The sequence below is a fragment of the Zalophus californianus genome, chromosome 2 (assembly GCF_009762305.2).
Source record: "Zalophus californianus isolate mZalCal1 chromosome 2, mZalCal1.pri.v2, whole genome shotgun sequence".
Taxonomy (NCBI): Eukaryota; Metazoa; Chordata; class Mammalia; order Carnivora; family Otariidae; genus Zalophus; species Zalophus californianus.
Window position 1 is genome coordinate 59,511,124 of NC_045596.1, and position 23,266 is coordinate 59,534,389.

General features: G+C 39.5%; 1 protein-coding gene across 1 annotated transcript in view; it reads right to left on the minus strand.

Annotated features, from left to right (window-relative positions):
* Nucleotides 1-3,360: 3,360 nt before the first annotated feature.
* The window catches only part of BTC (betacellulin), a 45,160-nt gene continuing 25,254 nt past the window's right edge, over nt 3,361-23,266 (minus strand). The window contains exons 2-6 of the mRNA XM_027599169.1: nt 22,512-22,610; nt 14,286-14,403; nt 8,967-9,113; nt 6,652-6,762; nt 3,361-5,239 (exon numbers count right to left, since the gene is read on the minus strand). Of these exons, the coding sequence (XP_027454970.1) occupies nt 6,654-6,762; nt 8,967-9,113; nt 14,286-14,403; nt 22,512-22,610 (473 nt within the window). The 3' untranslated portion in view covers nt 3,361-5,239; nt 6,652-6,653. The remainder of the gene's footprint in view (nt 5,240-6,651; nt 6,763-8,966; nt 9,114-14,285; nt 14,404-22,511; nt 22,611-23,266) is intronic.

Sequence of the window (23,266 nt, forward strand, 5' to 3'; positions counted from 1 at the left end):
TCTAGTTCATTGAGTAAACAAATGTTTTTAGGTGTTAAACAAGAATATGCTAGAAACAGGTTTATCAAAATTAGTTTACATATTGCAGTATTTCAAAAATCGTTTTACAGGGTAAGTCAGATAAAGGTTCCTTCTCACCTACTACTAAAACCCAGCATATGAAAAATCATTAGCCAGCTTGGATCTTAGAGTTTGGGAATATTTTATTATTCTGCACACATCTTATAAAAATAATTACACTTGCCACAGCAAGCAACATTAAGGAGCTCTGTGTTTGTGAAGAATTTTGTTTGTTTGACTTCTTTTAAATAGACCAAAGGAGAAGAAAAAAGAAGACTGCTCTCAAGGTACCTCTGTTGCACGTTTACTTTTGTATAACTTAAATTTGAGTAAGCAAAGTAAAACATGGAGGAAGGTCTTAAAACATGTTTGGTTACCATTGTTTTTAAAATACAAGTACTGACTGGAACTGTTGGCTAAACATACCTGGAGATCCACATTTTGAAATTTCCAAAAGCAGAAACATTCCTCCTAATTTAGCTCCTAAAAATAATTGCTGAATCAATTTTTGAAGTTATACAGTTTATTTAGTTTCCTAATACAGAATTTTAGATGACTTCAAACACCAATAGCTGAAAGGTCCTGGGGAAGAATTAGTTTACAGAAGTGCCAACTAGATGTTATTATAAGATACACATTCCCAGGACTCAGTAACATTAGCAAACAGGCAAGAATAAAGTATTTGCATGTTATGTTCTGGCATTAACGCTCAGCGGCCAAAGATGATCACAGGGGAACAGGTTCCTTTTTAGAAAAATTCTTTGAAGCATAGACGATTCTTTGAAGAAGAACAGAGGCCCAGATGTAGCACCCTATTCATTAACCATGACAAAAAAAAAAAAGCATAAACCAAGATTTTTATACCAAAGAAACATGGTTATACTTCTTTTGCTCTTGATAGTCACTGTTAAAATGAGTAAATTATTTGGAGATCAAGGGAAATCTGTTAATCCTTCCACAGAATGAGTTCTGTGAATGCTCATCTTGAGTTTCATGCTGCAAGCCAGTGGCATAGATTAAAAGTCTAATTAATGATAACATCCTCTGGATAACATAACTTCTTGGGTAATCCTTGTTTTAAATTCCATGCTGTGAAAGATTATACCCACTGGAATATAAGCTCCATGAGGTCACAGATTTTTTTTTTTAACCATTTTCATCACTGATGTAACCCCAGCACCTAAGATACTTGGCACTTAATAGGCATTTACTAAATATTTTTGAATAAATGAATGATAGCAATGCCCCAACATGTTTAGGCTCTCATAACAAAATATATGCAGAACATACTAAAATGAACGTCTCCTTGAGGTATCAGCTTGGTCTTAAAGCCATGGCACTGAAATATATCCTGAACTTCCTTCACAAAATTTTACACTAACCAGAGGCTCGTCCAAAAATATGTAACCCAGAGCATTTAACCCCACTCTCTGTGTAACTTGCCTACTCCAGGGGCAATGACATGAAGTGGGAAATGAGAAAGGCCCACATAATCCACCTCAGGAAGGAAATCAAAAGTTCATCCCCATTTTAGCCCATCACTTAATAATATAACATCATTGGAACCAGGAACACCTCACCCGTCAGCTCACATGTCCATGTACTCTATCATATCATGCCCAGGGCATTCTGGAACAAAGCAGAGAGCCTTGATTTGTTCTTTTCTCTTAGTCCCTATTCCTCCACTGCTAGAACTTTCTAAGAAATTCTATAGAATTTCACAAGGATCCAAGAACTCTCTGGCCTGGCCCAGAATTTGGGTCAGACACCTTTATTTCTCAGGGACAGTCATCAGTCCAGATATAACATCCTTCAGGAGCCTTCCACAATGCCTTCTAAGCTGGTTTAGTCATCCTCTTCTCGGATCTCATTTACCTGGAACCTCTCCCAGAGCACCAAATTGTATTGAAATGATCAGTGAGTAGCTGTTTCTTCCACTAAATTGTAAGCTTCCTAAGGGGCCATGTCTTATTCCTGCCTAACATTTGTCATAGTGGACGGCACAGTGCCTAGAACAGTAAGTATGCAGGCAATGCTTGCTGAATTCCATACCCCCTGCAACCATCCTTTAGAATGGTTGTATGGTGAAGACGGAATATTGTTGCTAGAAATGTTCCTCTCCTACAATGGAAAGCACTATTTGAAAAACATAACTTGATATTCTGTTTCAGAGAGGACGTCATTTCTGTTTTAAGAAACTTGTCCAGGAGTGCCTGGCTGGTTCAGTCCGTTCAACATCTGCCTTCGACTCGGGTCGTGTTTCTGGGGTCCTGGGATCGAGCCCTGCATCCAGCTCCCTGCTCAGCGGGGAGCCTGCTTCACCCTCTCCCTCTGCCTGCAGGTTCCCCTGCTTGTGCTCTCTCTCTCTCTCTCAAATAAATAAATAAAATCTTAAAAAAAAAAAGAAACTTGTCCACAATCTCATGATGCACCAGAGTTGGTCAGGACCTTGGTTCCAGGTTCCAGAAATCCAAATAGAACTAGCTTAAGCCAGATGAAGTATTTATTATAATGATAATATGTCTCCTAGAGCCCACAGAAAGGAACAGAGTGAGGTTAAACTTTGAGAATTACACATAATGGGGACTCAGACTGTCAGAAAACTTGAGGCTCGTCTCTGTTCTCCTCCGACCAGCTTCTTTTGCCTTTCTGCGCTACATGGAGCAAAACATGGCCGCAATAGCTTCAAAATGCACATTTTAATGTGCAAAAAACCCAGAAAGACTAACTTCTGTTCAGGTTCACAGTCCCCCTGGGAATAACTCCAATTCACCCAACTTCATGAAGTGCTCACCTTAGACCAACCAAATGCAGCTATTTGTGGGGTTCAAAAATATGGCCAGGCTGTTGGGCAATCTCATAGGTGTCCACCACACTTCCAAATTCATTAGTTTCTAAGAAAAACCTATAATCAAAATGGACTATTTCAAATATATGAATGGTAGTTTCTATAAAATACAAAGTTTTTTTTTAAGATTTTATTTATTTATTTGACAGAGAGAGACACAGTGAGAGAGGGAACACAAGCAGGGAGAGTGGGAGAGGGAGAAGCAGGCTTCCCGCCAAGCAGGGAGCCCGATGCAGGGCTCGATCCCAGGACCCTGGGATCATGACCTGAGCTGAAGGCAGACGCTTAACGACTGAGCCGCCCAGGCATCCCAAATATAAAGGTTTTTAAAGCAATAATCTGCAAATTTCTTTCTCTTAATAATTCATGGTATTGATAAAAAAAATTTGAAATAAATATGCTTGCTTTGTTTTAAAAATAAATTTACTTTATTATATAATAATGTTGACAGTTTACATAAACAACATCATTTAGAACATGCAAAACAATTATAAAATACATTTTTAAAAGATATGAAAATCTTTGAAGTTCCTTCTTGATATCGGACCTACCAAATTTTAAAAGACACCATTTACATTTTAGGATCAAAACAACATTCCCAAGCCTGACTTGGCTTGAGAGATTCCACTGGTCAACCAACATCAGTTCAGGGAAGAAGAAACATTTACAGCATTGTGTTTTGTTTATTTAAATGCTGTAACAAGCGTTTCTTTCAAGCACTTTGGTATCAAAGAACACCGAGAAAAAGCAAGGGCATAAATGAGCCCAGAAGAAGATTTTTGAAAACTAAAGCATATGCAGCAGGAATCTATTGGATATAATCCTGTTTCGAGGATGCCTATTAAGTCAGAAGGAAAAATGGATTTAGAAGATGATTAGTTGTTTGGCTTAGCTCTTAATATATTTGAGCTTTTTCTGTGAAGACAGCCTCATTCTCACTCAAAACACGATGTGTGATAGAAGGTGACATCCAACTTTATCTTTGGTCTGAATTCTCCACTTCACTTTGTGTATGAAGTCTACACTGCAAAGTACAATCTGCTAGGATTCTGGAATAAAAGCTGCTTGGCTTACATCGCAACAGCAAAAGTATAGCAATTTGGGGACATCTTCCATCGGTTTTTGTAAATTCCGGTCAATGCAGGAAGTTTCATATTCTATGGAATATTGGCTAAATGTAGATTTAGCTTTTTCAGTTTTAAAAGAGTCTTTATTAAATATGCTATGGAGTTGAAGGAACATTTGGCAAGATGGTCCCAAGTAATAGATGCTTACGGTCATGATTTCATCCCATCAACATCCGCTTGAGAGCAATCACAGGCACTGTTTTTTGGAAGAACACAAATGAGGCTATGGTCACAAACAATGTGTGCCTGGGCTCTGTTGGAGTGTCCCTGACCATTGCCCAGGAATAAACAGCCTCTTCTTCCAGGGCTATTTTTTATCCCTTAGTGAGCATGAACACTTACCTGGGCCTTACAGACTCTCAGGCATTTTCTTTCCATCTTTATTCATTACCCTAGCTATGGAACAAATCTGTTTGCTTTACTAATGTAAGAATTTATTCATGCCACGGAGAATTTATAAAGGAGCAAAGAAGCATTATAGAAGTCAATGCTGCAGAAAACATGATGGTAACAGTACCATATATATCCAGGACTCACCAACCTGAGTTTCTGCAGGAATATAGCCCCAGCATCTCAGAGTCATGGCAAAACACAGTTTAGTATAAAGTCTTGGGTTATATTAGTGAGTTGGGTTGTACCCACTCTCATCAAGAAAAATGATAGTTAAGAACACAAACTAAAATTGGGTAAATCTTGGTTCCCATTCCAGCCCCATCAATTCCTAACTCTGTAAATCTAGGTTATGTTATTTAACTTCTTTTTGTCTGTTCCATATATGGGAAATGAGGATCATAAGAGATATCTCATAAGTTCTTAAAAGGATTAAAGGAAATGATGATATACTTTAAATTCTTGGTCCATGTAAGTGCTGGGTAAATGGTAGCTTTATTATTAATTCAGTTTCTAAAATCTAAACTCCTTCCCAGTTTCCTTTTTTGTTTGACTAGTAATCCTGGTAAGAAAACTTTAAGTGGAAGTTGATTAAAATTTCTTAACTGAGTGCTTTTTCCCAATTACTGAACAATAATAAAATTATTTACTATTATAAAAATAGTAAAAAACACAGACTAACATTACAAATATAAAGTAAATATATCATTTAAAATTCATTTCTCCTGGCTATTTTCCTGAGACACATTCTGTCCATTTTCAAATGAGCAAGGCATTTTGCAGCTTGCCACCAGCCTGGAGGTAACTTCATAGCCTGTAGGAATAAGGAAAAAGACCGCAAGCTAGTTAAAAGAAATGTACTATGCAAATTAAAAAAAAAAAGTTTAGAGCCAGCATTTTTGTCTTCAGTTCATTAATGATGAGTGTCATCCTGTAATAAGTTAGGAGAACATTATGATTTCTCGATAAATAGGTGCCATACCCCATGTACTTGCTGGGTGTTTCTGGAAAAGGAAATTCTTTCTACTGCTGGTGGAGCAATGAAAGTCACTGCTCTCTCTTGCTGGAGGTGAACAGGAAGCCTGTGGATCCTTGCTACTGCTGTGACTTTAGAGGAACTAGCCAAGGATGAAGCCAACTCTTGGATACACGAGCAGAAAAAGAGAAAAAATGTTTCCCGGTGTGGGAGCCTCTGGTTCACCCAAGTGTGCAGACTACCTTCCCTCTGGACTGCCAGTTCATGTGAGCCAAAACAAGTCCTTTGTTTTAAATCAGTCTGACTGGGTTTGCCGCAATCACAGCCAAACTACCCCAGCTAGCTGATGGTACTAGCCATCTTCCATTTGCCCCTGGGAACCTTTCTCTGCTTACCACCCCCCACACTCTCCACTCCAGGAGGAGGGGGCTGACACATCACAACAGCTCCCTTGCCTCCCAGGTGCTGGTTGGGTTTGACTAATGGGAGGCACCTGTTGAAGACCTGAAGGCAGGAGGTGAGAAAGTTTGGGGTGTTTTTTCTGCCTGTCCTCCTCTTCCTTGTTTTGGTTCCAGCAGTGGCTACTTTCGTCCACAGATACAGCTCTTACAGAGTATAGGTCCTCTGGCGGCCAGCTTCTCAGTGCCAAAGTAACCTTCCCCAGCCCTTTCAGGCATGGGAGAGGGGCAGCCTCCTGCCAGTGTTAGACTCCAGGAGCCTTGAAGTTCCCGTGGGTTCCTCAACCCTGCCCTCCCAATCCCTCGTCAAAATCTCCTTGTTTGGATCCTGCTGGGATCCTAATTGATAGAACATTTAAAGAGCTTAGAACAGTGTTCGGCACAGGGTAAACGCTCAGTTAATGGGGTTATTATTAAAACATGGTTATTGCCATTTTTTTTAATGTGAGATGTATAAACTAAAATACCTCTTCTTTGTGCCCCAAAATGAGGAAGAAAAAGTACAAACTAACCACCACAACCATGTAGAATTAGAAAGCAGGTTGATCTCAGCACACTAGAAAAAGTATATAAAAGTCCTCTTTCCACATGCCTCTCAATGTGGTAACACACAACAGAAAGATATGAGAAAGTCTTTTATTTGGCTTCAGATTCTATGAAAAAAAGTAATTTACTTTTAGATGTTTTGAAGCACAATCAAATTCCAATCACTGATTTACTAAAGTTAAGCCCCATTTCACCAGGTAACTGTCACCTGAAGAGCATCCCATCTACCAAGTTCATCACACTCACCATTAAGCAATACTAGTCTCTTGAATATCTTCATTTATTGGAGTTACATCTTTACCCAGAGTTTCCATTTCTTCTTCCTTCTTCCTTCTTTTACGATGCTTCCGAAGAGGGCTAGGAAAACAAGGTGTCAGACATTGGTATGGGCCTGTTAGTTCATGTGAACACTAAATCGACCATCAAGAGGGCCTATGATCTTATTTCTAAATGGTTAAAAGTTTGTAGGTTCCTTTTTTTCTTAAATATGTTAGGTTCTCTCTTAACCTATCTCTTTCCCCAGGCTCAAATGATAGCCACAGTAGGCCAACGTAATGAATAGAGTAGAGTTACTTAAATAGAAAGAATATGGTACCTGGGTGTTGATGAAGCTTGTTTAGCACAAGAAAAATTTTCAGAACAAGTTATTTTATAAAACTGACAAATAAGCATTGTTTAGTGTGTGAATAAGAAATAGTACAAATTGGAAACAGACATAAGAAAATCAAGAGAGTGAGGGTAGCCTATGGCTATGTTAATTAAGCTTATAGATACATTAAACAAAGTGTTAGATACTCTGGACAGAAGTCCAGTTTCTTAAAGTTTAATTCAAAATTGATGTGATAAAATAGGCCATTTCTCAGCTCTACCCCAAAACTGGTGTTATAAAAACCCCTTTTTGCCATAACGCAGGTAAAAAAATTTTTAAATATCTTTCCATTTTATAGCTACAAGGAATCTTACAGATTATCTGGTTTAATCATCCTGTTTTATAGAAAATAAAATGCCAGTTTAAGGATGTCGGTTAAACATCTGCCTTCAGGTCATGATCCTGCAGTCCCAGGATCGAGTCCCACATCGGGCTCCCTGCTCAGCGGGGAGTCTGCTTCTCCCTCTGTCCCTCCCCCCTCTCATGTTCACTCTCATTCTCTGTCAACTAAATAAATAAATAGATCTTAAAAAAAAAATAAAGATGTTAAGAAGTTCGTCCAAGGTCTCAAAGATACCTAATAGCAGAGCTGGGATAAAAATAAAAGATTTTAGACTTCTGGTAGCTACACTAAAGTTTTTTTGTGAAGAAAGGAGTCATGAGACATCCTGTTTGGGTGTGTACAGTAGCCCAAAAGTGATTGTAGCAGATTAGCTTCTCAGGGCAATGATATAGCACTTTATATATTTTTAAAAGATTTTATTTTTTCATTTGACAGAGAGAGAGAGGGAGAGCACAAGCAAGGGGAGCGGCAGGCAGAGGTAGAGGGAGAAGCAGGCTCCCTGCTGCCGAGGAGCTCGATCCCAGGAATCCGGGATCATGACCTGAGCAGAAGGCAGACGCTTAACAGACTGAGCCACCCAGGCGCCCCCAAAATATAGCACTTTAAAAAATGGCGGTTTACCATATTCTGTTGGAGTCCTGGTCTGATACAAATTTGTATTTTTTTATTTTTATTTTTGATACAAATTTTTATAGCTTTACAAAAGAAATTAACTTAAGAATTGTACCAAAACACTCCGTCTCAGAGAAAAAAAAAATCAAGGTGTTTCTTGATTCTCAAAGTTGTGGTACGCAATGAAAAGGAAAAACAGGGTAATCATCTTTTGTAAATAAAATCCATTATTTTATTGTGGCCGGGGGGGGGAATGTTTTTGTGTGTCTGTTTCTACCTTCCTAAGTTACTGTGTCATGGTACAATTCAAGATAATAAAAGTCTTGTTGAGCCTAATAACAAACCCACATAAAATATGACTGACTTCAAGACTCCATAATTGGCTTTTTTTATTAAGATATAATTGACATAGGACATTGTATTAGTTTTGGTATACAACAGAATTATTCGATATATGTATATACTGCAAAATGATCACCAAAGTAAGGATAGTTAACATTGGTCAGCATACATAGTTATAAAATTTTTCTTTCTTGTGATGAGAACTTTTAAGATCTTCTCTCTTAGCAACTTGCAAATATACAATCGAGTATTGTTATCTACAGTTGCTACAACATACGTCACATCCCCCGGGACTTACTTATCTTACAACTGGAAGTTTATACCTTTGATCACCTTCACACTTTTTGTCCACCTTCTTTTTTTTAATCAAGAGATTTATGCATATTTTATTTTTAATTATAATAATTATGCCCAGTAAAATGACACAAACTATGCATCATGTGTTTTATTGTAAATAGATACTTCAATAAAAGTGATGGCAGACCTCAAAAAGTGATTTATTTAAATCATAGCAAAAAGGAAAGAAGAAAGAGGGAGGAAGGAAGGAAAGAAGAAAAGAAACAGCAAAATACAATTTCTCAGATTTACTTAAAATTAAATTTAAAAAATACTTACTGACAGCATGTGCAGACACCGACCACCAAAATGATAAAAATGACCATAACTGCTATCAGACAAATCACCAAAATCTGCCCTCTATCTCCTCTGAGGTAAAACAAGTCAACTCTCTCACATCTCGCCCCAGTGTAGCCTTCATCACAGCTGGAAAAATAAGACAACAGGGTTAATAGTGCAAGACTTTGAAGAATCTCTACTATTTCTTGTTTGAAGAAACTAATATTGTTGTCATTAACTGGAATTAATAGAAGGTGCAGTTCCTTTAAAAAAATTTTTTTTCCAATTAAGCTGAATACCCCTGTGTTCACAAATAATTTCACTTTCTTTGCTTTGCTGAAAACCTGTCATCACTTGAACAGCAACAATATGGCTAACATAAATAAACAGAGATGATGGCAATTTACTAAAACTTAGTTTAAAATTTTAGATTCCGAGCTTGAAAGAGAGGGGATAGTAAAATTCCCTCCGCAGCCTTCCCAAGCACGTAAATAGCAGCATGACAAGGAATTCAAAATCCCCAGGACTTCCCATTTCATTGTAGGGCACCCAACATGCCCAAGTTCTCTTGCTACAAATTATTTAAAAATTACACTACTTTTTTTTAAATTTTATTTTATTATGTTATGTTAATCACCATACATTACATCATTAGTTTTTGATGTAGTGTTCCATGATTCATTGTTTGCGTATAACACCCAGTGCTCCATTCAATACATACCCTCCTTAATACCCATCACCAGGCTTTATATGATCCAACATTGTAATGTGTGTGGAAGTTCATAGACCAATGCCTAACACATAGAAAGCTCCATAAATGTGATTCAACAGGATTTCTCTCTCTCTCTCAACTTCCACCCACCAATTCTGATTCTGCTACTCGAAGTGGCCACACAGGACGTGATGCTCCTCCATTCACCACCTCTCCAACCACATGCTCCCAAAACACAGTAAGTCTTGTCCTCTCCAGCTCCTTTATCTGATGCTCAAGAGTCCATTGTCAGATGTGTACACCATGCCTTCCACTGTCCTGTAAGTGGCCCCTTTCTCCATGGCCCTCATAAAGTGCAGCAACCAGACAGCAACAAATGCCCAAGGGGGACATTCACTTTCCTCAGTCTCTCAACTCTTTATCAACACAGCCTTAGGATTTACCTCAACACAGCAGGTTCTCTTTGGCCCAGCCAAGGCCTGTCTGAGCAACGCTCAACAAGTTAAAAGCTCAGTGATTTGGAGACTATCCATAGTATTCTCTGCTTCAAAGGTATGTAAGAAGTTTGTCTGAGGACACTTCAAAAGTGAAAACATGTTGTGACATCAGTACCTTTGCATTAGCAAGTATTTGCCCTTTCGACCCCTCAGACTCGTTCAAAACAAAAGAGATACTGGTCACATATTTAATTATATAAATCTCAAAAAGATGAAATTCTACTTCTTAAAAAGATTTCTCTGTAACCTTGGTTGTTTTTTTTGTTTGTTTTTTGTTTTGTTTTGTTTTGTTCTGTTTTTATTTTTTAAAGAAAGGATCTATTTGCCAGGCCATTCTATAGGTTATGTTTGACAGGAGCAAGCATTTAATTCCCATAAAGCCTATCTTGCACAAGTAAGGAGATCCCTTAATGCCAACATTATAACTGATATAATGCTTGAAACAACAACAAAAAAACTAGCTTGGTCACAACCATCAACTGAAAGGTGATGCTCAATGCAAGACAAAGAGAAAAGATATCTAATGGCGTCTATTGCAAAAGGACCCCAAGGATATATGAGGGAAAATTGCTTCCTGCAAGATAGCTAGCCATCTTTGTCACAAGGTCAGGATCACAAGAAGAGAGCTTAGAAATATCTTGAAATATCAAAAGTCTCTTGCACATAGGACTGGAGCTGGAGGGGAAAATCACATTTAATTGTATGTGTGGGAGGGAGATTTTTTAAAGAGTTTTTTTTTTTTAAGGTCATAATTGAAATCTTACAAATATAGTCTCTTCCAATTAGCTCGTTTCTCTAACAAATTTACTGAATAAGGAATTTTTAAACAATAACTTTGCCTATAAAATATACAGCCCTTACTTGCTGCTCTTTTAGAATGTTTTTCTAACGATAAGTTCTGGGTTCAGTGGCGTAACCATGCTTTAATTGAATTTCTCAGTAAGCAGTACTTCTTGCAAGCTATAACCTAATAAAGTCATGCTAGAAGGTCAAACCTTTCCATAGCCCGTTATATAGTGGCTCTCATGCTAGTTCCCTTCTCAGCAAACCAATAACATATCAGCTAATGGTCATTTCAACGGGAGAGGAAGAGATCAAGAGGGCCAGATCCTAGTAGATGTTTATTAAATGCTGAATAATTGAATAAATGAGTTTTTATTTGATAAGCATCCTATAAAATGTAAAATAATTTTTAAAGATGCCCATGACCCTTCAGGACTCTGACAAATCAGATTTGGGATCACTATTCTGAAATAATCAGCAGACACTATTATAAGAGATTTGTAACTATTAACTCAATTGATCCTTATAACATCATTTGAGATAGGTGCCATTATTAACCCATTCTACAGATGGAAAAACAGCGGTATAGAGAAATTAAGTGAGTGGGGCTGGGATTCAAACACAGGAAGTTTGACTCTCAAGTTTATGCCCCAAGCACACACAACACTGCTTAAATGAGCTGTGCTGCATAAATAAATAAATAAAAAGTATGTGTCTAGAAACAAATCATCCCCATTCCGAGAAAATACTGAGAAGACTAAGGGGATTTGAGTTATTGGAAACACACTTTTTTTTTTTTAATGTAAAAAGCAGGAGTCTTCAACTCCTGTAATTCAAAGCAAAAGGGGATACCTCTGGTTTTTCAGGGTAGCAGAGTTACCCATGGCAAGAGAGTTTTGCCTGAATCTATGCTATGCCACGTCACCCAAAAGTTCAAGCCCAAGTCAAACATGTCCCACTCATCTCAGCAGTACAATTTATGGAACATCTACTCTGTGCTGGCTACTATAATAAAAATTTTTGCTTAACATAATGCTTTATTTTCAACACTTGAGAGGGAAATATTACTATCCCCTTTTAGAGGCTCAGGGAAGGTAATTGGCCCACTGTTAGCAGTGCTTATAACTGGGTGCAAAGTCTTAACTCAAGTCTATCTGACTCCAAAATCTGTGTCCTGACTACTATGCTCTTCGGCTTCCCATTGGTTCTGTAGCATTTTACCACTAAGAAGCTATTCCTGGCCCACAGGCAGGCCTTGGTTTTGACAGTTAGCATAGCATTAGATGGACCATGCTAGAGGGGCTTATTGACTTATTCACCAGTCATTTCCTGAACACTTATTAAATTCTGGCCCTGTACTTGGCACCAGAACACAAAAAATGAATAAGCCACGAGACCCACCTTTAGGTGCTCACAGACACAGAAGGGTGACTCAAGGAAACCAACAGCTATGCTTCAGAGGAAAAGAATTTGCATAGGAGGGTGACTGGATCTCAGAGAAAGGACATTTAACACACCTGAGTGTGTGTCCAAGAAGAGGGAAGTCAGTGCCAAAGCAGGGGTCCAGGAGGAGCTGATGTCTGAGTTGCAACTAAAACATCAGTAACAATAAACTTTCCGGACTGTGGGAGCTTGTGTGATAAAGCATGAAAAGGAATGTAGGATTTCAGAGGAACATCTGGGCACACAGTGAGAGATATGACTAAAAGGGTGAGCCAGGATCAGAGGAGCTTACGGAGGCCATAGAAATGAGTTTTAACCTCACGCTGAAGGGGACAAGCTGTGTATTGATCTTAGGCAGGTAGTTTACATATAGTGGTTTTCATTTTAGAAGGCAGCAGTATTAAAAAACAATAAATCAGCAGACATAGGGACAAGTTACAAAAATGTACTGGGTTAAAGGGCATTAATATTTTAAAACTCAGGGCACCTGGGTGGCTTAGTTGGTTAAGTGTCCGACTCTTGATTTCGACTCAGGTCATGATCTCAGGGTCATGAGATGGAGCCCCGGGTGGGGCTATGCGCTGGGTGTGGAGCCTGATTAAAATTCTCAATTCTCGTGGCGCCTGGGTGGCTCAGTCGTTAAGCATCTGCCTTCGGCTCAGGTCACGTTCCCAGGGTCCTGGGATCCAGCCCCACATCAGGCTCCCTGCTCAGTGGGGAGCCTGCTTCTCCCTCTCCCTCTGCTGCTCCCCCTGCTTGTGCTCTCTCTCTCACCATCTCTCTCTCTCTGTGTCAAATAAGTAAAATAAAAAAAATATATATTCTCAATTCTCCCCCCTAAACCGCCATGCTTGCATGAGCATGCACACCCTCTCTCTCGCTCTAAAAAAAAAAATAATAATAAAATAAATATTTTTAAAACTCAATATATTCTCCTAAGCCAGTGGGCAATTAGAGGAAATAAAAAAAAATCAGCTCTTTTCTTTCCCAAAACACACACATTTTTTTATTTCCTTACATTAGCAATTCTTATGCCCCTCTAAGTATTATCCAGTATATTTATTTTTTAATTAGATTTAATTATAATTAAATTTTGATGAAGTCCATGGCCCTTAAATGTCCACTAAATTAGGATTTGGAATCTCTGTTTTGAGACACTTATAAAAAAATTGTATACTGGGGGAACGACACATAAAAACATAAACATTCTATAAACTTTAGGTCAAAATTATACTTAAAAAATCACCTTGCTCATCCATCAGGAGAGGTCTCAGAGAGAGGGACATCTCTTTAGAAGAAAACAAATATTTTTTAAATGCAAAAAGATTGTCTGTGCCTGAACAAAATTAAACTTGGACTCAATCTCCGAAGAGGTGGAAAGAGCACTTTTCTTCCAATCCCCTTCATAATAAACAGGCTTTGCAAATCTCTGCTTATAAACAGACTCATTTCCTTGCACTTCATTGACACCTGCAAAAGTAGCTTTTAATGTGGCAGAAAACCCTCCATATTTACATTAACTACAAACCACTTCACACATGACGGAAGAATTCGCTTCCATTCGAACCACCCAGGAGATTAATGGAGCCAAAAAGCATGCTTCACACCTAACAGAAAGTTCTGCTTGCGGAAAGCAGCAGAGGACACAGCCTGCGAGCAGACCTGGGCTCTGGCAGGCTCCCATTTCAGGAGGAAAGTGGGCGTCCGTTTCTCCATAAGCAGCTGCCCAACGGCCCCCGAAGCAAGTGCCCGGGACAGGCCCAAGGGAACGGAGGGGGTTCCAGGAACCAGGGGCTTGGTTAGTCCAGACTTTCCAGTCCTGCCAAGTCCCAGGTCGGCACCGTTGTGCACCCCTCTGCCTGCTGGCCGGAGCGCTCCACTTACACGCAGGACGGCGTCTGCTCGGCCACCACGAAGCGACATCGCCCTTTGATGCAGTAGTGCTTGTATTGCTTGGGGCACCGCGAGAAGTGGCCTCTCCGCCTGGCTTGCGTGGTGGTGGCTGCCAAGTGAGAAAAAGCCCCATCAGTCCACTCCAGATACACATCGGTGCCTAGAATCCTGTTCCTCTCTTTGCTGCGGTTTTTCCTATAGAACATACTCCAATTTCTCGATTCTCCTTCTCTCCACCCTGGGATAAAAGCCAGAGTTTTGTGGTCCCCAAATAGCTCTAAAGATAGGGTCTTGGGGATCCTGGTGGGAATGTTGCTAATTTTAATTAAGATTTGTGTCCAGCCTACCTCTCAGAAACCTTGGTGTTGCTTAAAGGGTGAAGCATAGTTGCAGTGAGAGAAGACTACACTTTCTGGGAAGGTTATCAGAGCCTTTTACTCTTCATTCAAAAAATAACTCTTTTTTCTTTTCTTTTCCTTTCCTTTCTTTTCCTTTCCTTTGCTTCTTTCCTTAAACATGCACATAACACTTACCAAGTGCTGGATACTGGTCATATACTTTATATATATATATATATATATATATATATATATATATATATATATATATTACTATATAGTAACTTGATGCTTATAACAGCCCTGTGAGGTAAGCATCATTCTAATCTCCCATTTATGGGTGAACAAAGAACAACACATGGAGGCTAAGTCACCTTCCAAGATCACACAGCTAGTAAGTGGCAGAAGCAAGACTCAGACGCAGTGGGTCTTGCCCTGGAGTCCATGACTGTCCTACTGTGGCGATGGGCCAAGCCAGGTGTTCAGCAGGGAGCTGTCATCTGCTCTCAACCTGCTGCACCCAGTCGTGCTTGCCTGAAGGAGAGATTCTCCCTCGCAGCTAACCCCTGAATGGTTTCTCTTGCCCTGAAGAAAGGAAAATCCTGGAAGCTTCATATCCAGGATTTTGATCCTGCTTGGACTTCCTTGTCTTACCTTTTAGAGTTTTCATTGCCTAATTTTTTAACTGGGGATAGAAATATGTAACAATTTCTCCCTTGCTTACATGTAGAAGGTTTTAATAAATAAGGATTGACAAGAGAAACAGTACAGAGATACGGACTTGCTGTTCCATGTGCTGATCCACACCAGACATGTGCCCACACCCAGAGACTACAGCTAACTAGCCAGCTCCGGCCAAGGTTTGGACTTCCCCACATTCGTGGTGTGGCCAACAGTGTACAGGACTCAGACACCTGTGGAGCCAGAAAGACCACGATGTTCACTTCAGAAGGGCGTTTCACACGAGGTTTAGTATGGCACCGGGCATCCCAATGACCTGAATAGTAATGACTCCGAAAACGTCTTAATTAATACGATAAAATGAGTATATATAATTGCCCAGGGCCACCAAGGAGAGGAATTGCCAAGAACTTCGGATGATCTATACACAGCAAATTCCTGTAATGCCAGGTCACAAAGTTTCAGGGGGTGGCAGAATGTTGCTGAGGAACTGGCTGACCTGGTTTGGGTTGGTGACTTGATTACCAGCTATGCTGACAGTTTGTGCATGCCAACATATGCTCCCATGCATGCCAATCAATGCGGTTCTTACTGAAATTTCTTCCAGAAATAACTGCAAAGTGTCTTAAAAACAAAGATCTGTATGTTTTGACAAATAAACTTATCAGTCAATTTTCATTCGTACCTGCTATTTCCAGAGTCCTGTAGTAAGCCCTGGGAAACATCAGAAGAGTAAAGCATATCTTGTCTATCTAAATTGGTACAACAGAACACATTAAAGATGATAATAAACAACCCATCGATAAGAACAGCCATAGTAACCACATAAACAGTTGTGGCATGCTGGAAACAGTGGAAAGAAAGAAGACCAGATTAGGAGGAAGGAAATCAGTGTTTTTAGCTCTGCCTTTCCTTAGCTGCATGGTCTGGGCAAGCTTACGAAGCGGTCTGCGCCTCAGTTTCCCTACCTGTATACTGAAGATGATAGCATCTGCCTTAGAGGGCTGTTATGGAGCTCAAATAAGAACTCACGTGGATGTTCTTAGCAGAGGACCCCGGACAATCAAGTCCTCAGTAACTGAGTTGATGCTAGAATCTTGAAAATCTTGGAAATTCTAAGAGAAATCTTGTATCATTACAAAGAGTGCTTATCTAATGAAAGAAAATGTTCTGGAAAATACGGATTTTTTTTTTTTTAAGAGGAGGTAAGCAAGCTATTCAGTTGTGAAGGATGTTAGGAGCAAAAGCTCAGGGTCAGGAATACGCAAGCCTGATCATGCAGCGGGTAGGAAGCAGATTTAATGGAGATGTAAGGGGACCTGGTGGGGAGCAGCCAAGGACGGCTGTGAATGGAAGTTCGAAACCTCAAATGTCAGTAGGCTGAGGTGTTTACACTTGAAATACAGGGCAAGGGAGAGGTGAAGAAAGTTCTTATGGATTACATTAAATGGTATATGTAAGAGCTACGCTTTTTGAGTTTAAAATTGTATCAGTGTATTAGGTAGAAAGCTGCTGATTGGATTAGAGTAGGAAGAGGCTGGGAGCAAGGAGAAAACCATTGGCTGAGCCATGCAAACATACGTGACGTGGGCCTGCAGCAGGGACACGGAGGTCTAGGAGATGAATTTAAGAAGCAAGAAGACTTAGTGACAGATCTGCTGTGCTCCAGAAAGGTCCTTCCTACTTTGCAAAGCATCCCTGACTTTAAGCATAAGCCATATGGCTCTGTATCCTGAGCTTTAGTACTTCCTCTAGTTGTTAGGCCCCTTTAAATGTAGCCAGCCTTTTAATAAACACCATGCAGAGCGAGATACCAGAAAGTGCCTTGACCAGCAGCTGCTGGTTGCAGTGACTTGACCGGCCTCAGCCAGTCCAAGCAGCACAGACCCGTGCCAAGGAAATGGTTGCCAGGCGCTGTTTGGATCATTCACAGAGCTCTCTCCTTTGCCAAATAAACATGATCTTAAATATTCCCAGAATTATTTGGATTTAAAAACCCTTCCATGGCACCAAGCAGAAAATATCCAGTGATTTCTCTATGGAACTTTAAAAACTGGAGAAAAATTCATCACACATACTGTGCCGCCCTCCCCCCACCTCCCCAAACAGATGGGATCATCTCTTCTCTCTGATGGAAATGAGAAGGCTTATCAGCATACTCCCTTTCAAAACGCACCTTTGATTCCAGTTCTCTTCATCTATTATTCATCAAGGTCACATTATCTGAAAATTGAACAACTGTGAAATCTAACATTTTCTGCCTATCATGAGACCTGATGACATAGGGCAAGGGATGGCAAGACCTACCTTTCCATTCCAGAGATGTTTATCAAGAAGGAAAAGTTAATCCTATGACAAAAGAATGATTCGTCCCATGTATTGTTTCTTTGTTGAGAAACGAATGACCTGGTCTTGAAAACCTAACACGAAAATTCCCCTGATACCGGGGTGGTGGAACCTAATTGATCTTTTTTCCCTCCTACCTTACTCTTTTCCAACCCACGTTCCCAAAACCAAAACATTCTCTGGGAGTGAGTCGGTCCCACAGAATTGCACCGTAAAACTACAACAGAAACTCCTAAGCGGATGGGCACCACAAGTAACGTATTTCAATCTCTTCTTGAGATGCCATATTCCAAAGATTCTAAAGCCAATTAGATAAGGAACTACGAGGGTTCCTGTAGGTAGGTGTATGACAACATCTAATTCTAAGTAAGAACATCTTTCTTCGATCATATGGGCAAATAGACAAGAAGTGGTCACCTTCCTTGGATCATATGAATAGTTAGATGAGATGTGATAGATTCGCTTGGGTCAAACTTAAGTGGAGGAATAGACCACACACTCAAATGACTTAGTTTAAGTATGGAATTTTTCTCAGTTTGATGGCTGCTTTGATTAAAGAGCACAGTTCCCTGATCTTTCTTGTACACGATTCTTATTCTCAAACCCAAACAGGCCTTGTGATGCTTTATGTTTAAAACTCCTCAGAATTTATACATTAGCTTTATTTTTCATAAAACATTCACTTAGTTCTTCCAGTTGTGCTCATTACAAATCTATTTGATGATCTCATAAATAATATTAATATCAGTAGTTCTTCTAAAATCAACTTGAAGTGTAAAATATTTTATGTAGTTCTCCTTACAGTGTGTTAACCTCATAGTATCTCTAACCCCCTAGTTAAATACATAGTTAAATCTCTGTGCAAGAGATTTAAAAGGAGGGCCTAAATTTTGAGATAAAAAGTCTCAACAGTGTTAACAAGAGAGAAGGAGTAAAACAAATACCTATAGATTTTTCTTCCCACATAGATATCTGACCTCAAAAAAGGAGCAGCTAATGCACAGAAAAGTTTAAGTGGTCACAGTTTAAGTTTGCAGAGAAGTTTCTGCCTAGTCTATGATGTAGAGGCTAAGACTTTAACCTCTAGTCCTTGGCTTCCTGACAACTTCCCAGTAGGAGTTTCCTCCTTTAACAACCTTCTTAAAACAGGAGATGAGGAAGAAAGTTTTATATTTTCTAAGTTAATTTTCCTTCTTATCTTGCCTGCTATCTCCCTGAGATGGGGGAATATAAATTCACACCGTCCTTGAAGAAGTACAAAATTTGAAAATCTCTCTTAGCTGAGGATTCCCATTTGTGTTACATCCAATGCCATTTCCTACAGAAATGGAAAAGAGTTGGTGACGCCAGGAAAAGAAAAATAGATCTCACAGATGTACTTGCTAACGCTCCAGTGTTACTAGAATATGCTTAGGCAGGAGGCTAATCAGAACAGATCTGCATGTCTTTTAACCAGGAGGACTAGGCCAGTGATTTCTCAGCTTACAGGAGTGGGTCCTCACTTACAGCTGCCCTTTTCATTCTATCCCTTTAAAGGAAGAAAAAAGAATTTAGTGTTGATGTGTAAGTGTATTTGCATGTTTAAAATTATTCACAGCTAGGGGGGCAGACAAACAAAAATGAACAGGAAGAGAACTTGTATTTCTTTAGCTTTTCAAGAGAGCAAGCTATGGGATTCTGGTATATATAATGCCTCCTTTGCTCCATCTCCTTTGCTGGTTCTTTTCCATATCCTCCAGCCTCTAAATTTTGCAATGCATTGGGACTCAGTGCTTTCTCATCTCTTCTCTCTACACTCCCTTTCTGGGCATTTCCTGGCTTTGAACACCTTCATGGTAACAATCCCAAATTTATGTTTCCATCCCAGATCTCTTCCTTCAATGTCTAAGAGTCCAATGAACATCTCCACTTGGTTGTCTAACTGGCATTTGAAATTAACACTACCCAAATGGAACACCTGATTTCCCCCCTCAAATCTGGTCTTTCCTCATCTCAGTAAATGACAACTACATTATTTCTGTGATTCAGGTCAAATATCTTGGAGTCACTTTGACTTCTTTCTCTTTTACTCTACATCCAATTCATCAGAAAATTCTATTGGTTGTATTCAAAATATACGCAGAATCATCCCTCCATCTCTACTCCCTTGGTCTAAGCCTGATATTTCTCTCTAGACAGGAAGTAGTCTCCATGGCAACAACTTCTAACTAGTCTCCCTGCTTCTGTCTGTCCCCTCTTAACTGTCTCATTGCACACAGACACCATTTTGCTATTGAAACTCAAAGCTGAAGGTTTTATAATCCCCAGCAAGGCTCTACATGACATTACCCATTACCTCTCTTTCTCCATTACCTCTCTGGCCTCATCTTTGACTATGTTGTTCATTGTTGCATCCGGAGTACCTGGAACAGGGCCTGCTGCATTGCAGGTACACAGAAGTATTGGTAGGAATGAATACATTCCTTACTCAAGGCAGAAAAGGACAAACGAAAAATGAAATGCTAAGAGATTGGGGTTAGTTGAAAATAAAATTATAAAGTCATTTAGAAACCAGAACAACTAGTAAAGATCATCTGATTCACTTTTTCATCTTACAGGTTGCAAACTGATGTCTAAAAGCTTAAGTGACTTGCCCAAGATCACGCAGTCAATAAAGACAATATGCTCCTGCTCCACATTAATTCCTTTTCAAGAACAGTTTGTCCCTTTTGGGCTTTACTTTCAAGGATTATTTTTCAGAATTTCCTTTGCATATTCAGCATTGTGATCTTCCCACATGATTCTAGCAGTTTAGCATGGTAATTAACAATAATTCTGGAGCCAGTCTCTCCAAATTCTTGTCAGGCTACTCCATCTACTGTGTGACCTTAAACAAGCTAACAATCTTCTGCATGGGAAAGAAACAATTAATAGACTTAAAAGGGAACCTATAGCTGCTATGGGAAATATTATGGAGTTTTCTAAAAAAAAAAAACAAAAACAAAAAAAAACACCTGAAAAACAGAACTACTGTACGATCCTGCAATCCAACCTCTAAGTATTTATCCAAAAGAATTGAAATCAGAATCTCAAAGAGATACTCACACTCCCATGTTTATTGCAGTACTATACACAATAGCCAAGATGTGGAAACAACCTAAATATCCATCAACACATGAATGGATGAAGAAAATGTGGTTTATTCAAACAATGGAATATTATTCAGCCTTAAAAAAAGCAGGAACTCTAGCCATCTGCAACAACACGGATGGACCTTGAGAGCATTATGCTAAGGGAAGTAAGCCAGTTATAGAAGAATGAACACATGATTCTACTTTAAAAAGCTATCTAAATAGCCAAATCCACAGAAGCTGAGAGTAGAATGGTGGTTGTCAGGGATTGGGGGGTGGAAGTATGGGGGGAATGAGGAGTTGTTGTTTAATGGGTATAAAGTTTGGGTTATGCAAGATGAATAATTTCTAGAGATGTACTGTACAACATCCTGCCTATAGTTAACAATCTTATACTGTACACTTGAAGTTTTGTTAAAAGGGTAGATTCCATGTTTAAATATTCTTACTAAAATAAAAAAAAAATAGGCAACACATTTAGGATAATGATGAAGCAGGTTTTTTAACACTGTCAATCACTGGATGATGGAATAATCCCCCAAAGGAAATGTGAAAATGCCATCATTGAAGATATTCAAAACTCAGCTGAAGAAAAGCACACAACCACATAAAATTGGCCTTGTTCTTCCCTCTACATGAGTGACAAGACCCACACAAGCATGACCTAAGACACCAATGGATTCCACAGCCTGTGGGCACTTTCCAGACCACCTACTAGTATGAGGGAAGAAAGAGGAAGACTGGGCTGGAACTGATGACTCACATCAGGACAACTTGCTCAGCATGTTCCTGGCTCAGTTATGACTTCTCCGGGGTGCTAGGAAAGGCGCACTTAACACCAAGTCACTACCCTCTCAGCTCCAAAAAGTTTCCAGGGAATATAGGAGGCTCTCTCCAACCTACTTTTAGAATTGGCCTGTGTTTTGTTTTGAATCAGAAACAACCCCTGTAGAAGACCGGACCATTCGATCTATAAAGGACAGACTGGGGTCAGTCAAACTATGGCCCAAGGGCCAAATCTGGCCCACAGCCTGTTTCTCTAAATAAAGTTTTATTGAAATACCTCTAATGCCACTCATTTGCAAAGTGTCTATGGCTGCTTTCGCAGTACAATGTCCAAGTTGAGTAGCTGTAAAAAGGCGGCATGGTCCACAAGACCTAAAATATTTATTATCTGACTCTAGATCAAGGCTCATCCCTACTTTGGACTAATAGCTTTGAGAATACTGAATCAAGCATCTCTAATGTAAAAATATATAAAAGTCATTGCCTTCCTCCCTTCTTTTAAGTGTGGAAGAGAAAAAAAATAATTTGAATAGAATATGCCAACTTTTTATGAATCTCGTTGAAGATATTCTATGCTTGAGTCTGGAGGACACACCTGAGACACCTAAAATAGTGTCATTATTAAAAATGGAAGCACTGGAATCAGAAAGACCTGAGTGTGAATCCCAGATTTATAATTTACCTGCTCTGTAACCTTTGGCAATTTACTTAATCTTTCTGGGCTTCACCTTGAAATAAAGTCAAAAATACTATCCAGCTCAGAGGGCCCTTGTGAGGAGTGAAGGCATTACTATACATACAGCACTTGGCAGAGAGCCTGGGATATTAGTATGTGCTCAAAAAACTACCTAGTTTTATGATTTCAAGAGTATTAAAAATTAAAATTAGGGAAATCAACTTTCCAAGATTGAACATGAGGCTGATAAAATACAAATGCATCACTTGTTAAGCATTACCTGCGCAGTTTTCCCCAGGATCTCCACAGAGAAGGCCATCCTTTTCAGGACTCCTGGTTGAATTCCCATCTGCCACAACACAGTGGAGGATCACTAGACCTTAAAGTTCAAAACAGAACCAAAACAAGCATGAAAACTTGAAAATTTCCTCAATGCAAAGTACTCTACCAAAGTCATGACCCATTTATGAAAATAACAAGGCTGTGGTTTCCATTTCCAAGGCTATTCTCCCACAGCAAGGGGGAGTGGGGGTGGGTACACAGGCCAAGTTGGAGTCTAATTTTTTTAAGCTCAATGACAAAGACAGAATTTTCAAGCCAGCATCACTTACATGTAACTGTGCATCTTGAGTGAAGAGACTTGGCCATAGCTTGTGATGGAGACATCACAGAGGTGGACAAATAGAGAGAGTTCTCGGCCGATGCACAAATACACTGATGAATTTCCAGGGAGAATGGATGATAAACACACATGTAAATGTACTCTCTCCATTCCATACAGACGCAGTGTTTCTTGGGTATTGACTACTGTTTGTACTTCCTTCTCGGGATGTGTGAACTAGATATTCAATTTGTGGGAATTATTTGAAAACTGCAGCTTCCCTCAGCTAAGTATCCCTGTTGCCGAGAAGGACAGACATCATGGAAAGATATGGGGGTGAGAGGAATACTCTGTTGTGGTTAGAACAGTTTAAAATACAATGTGTAGTCCTTGTGTGGACCTGATTCAAACAAATCAACTGTAAAAAGTCACTA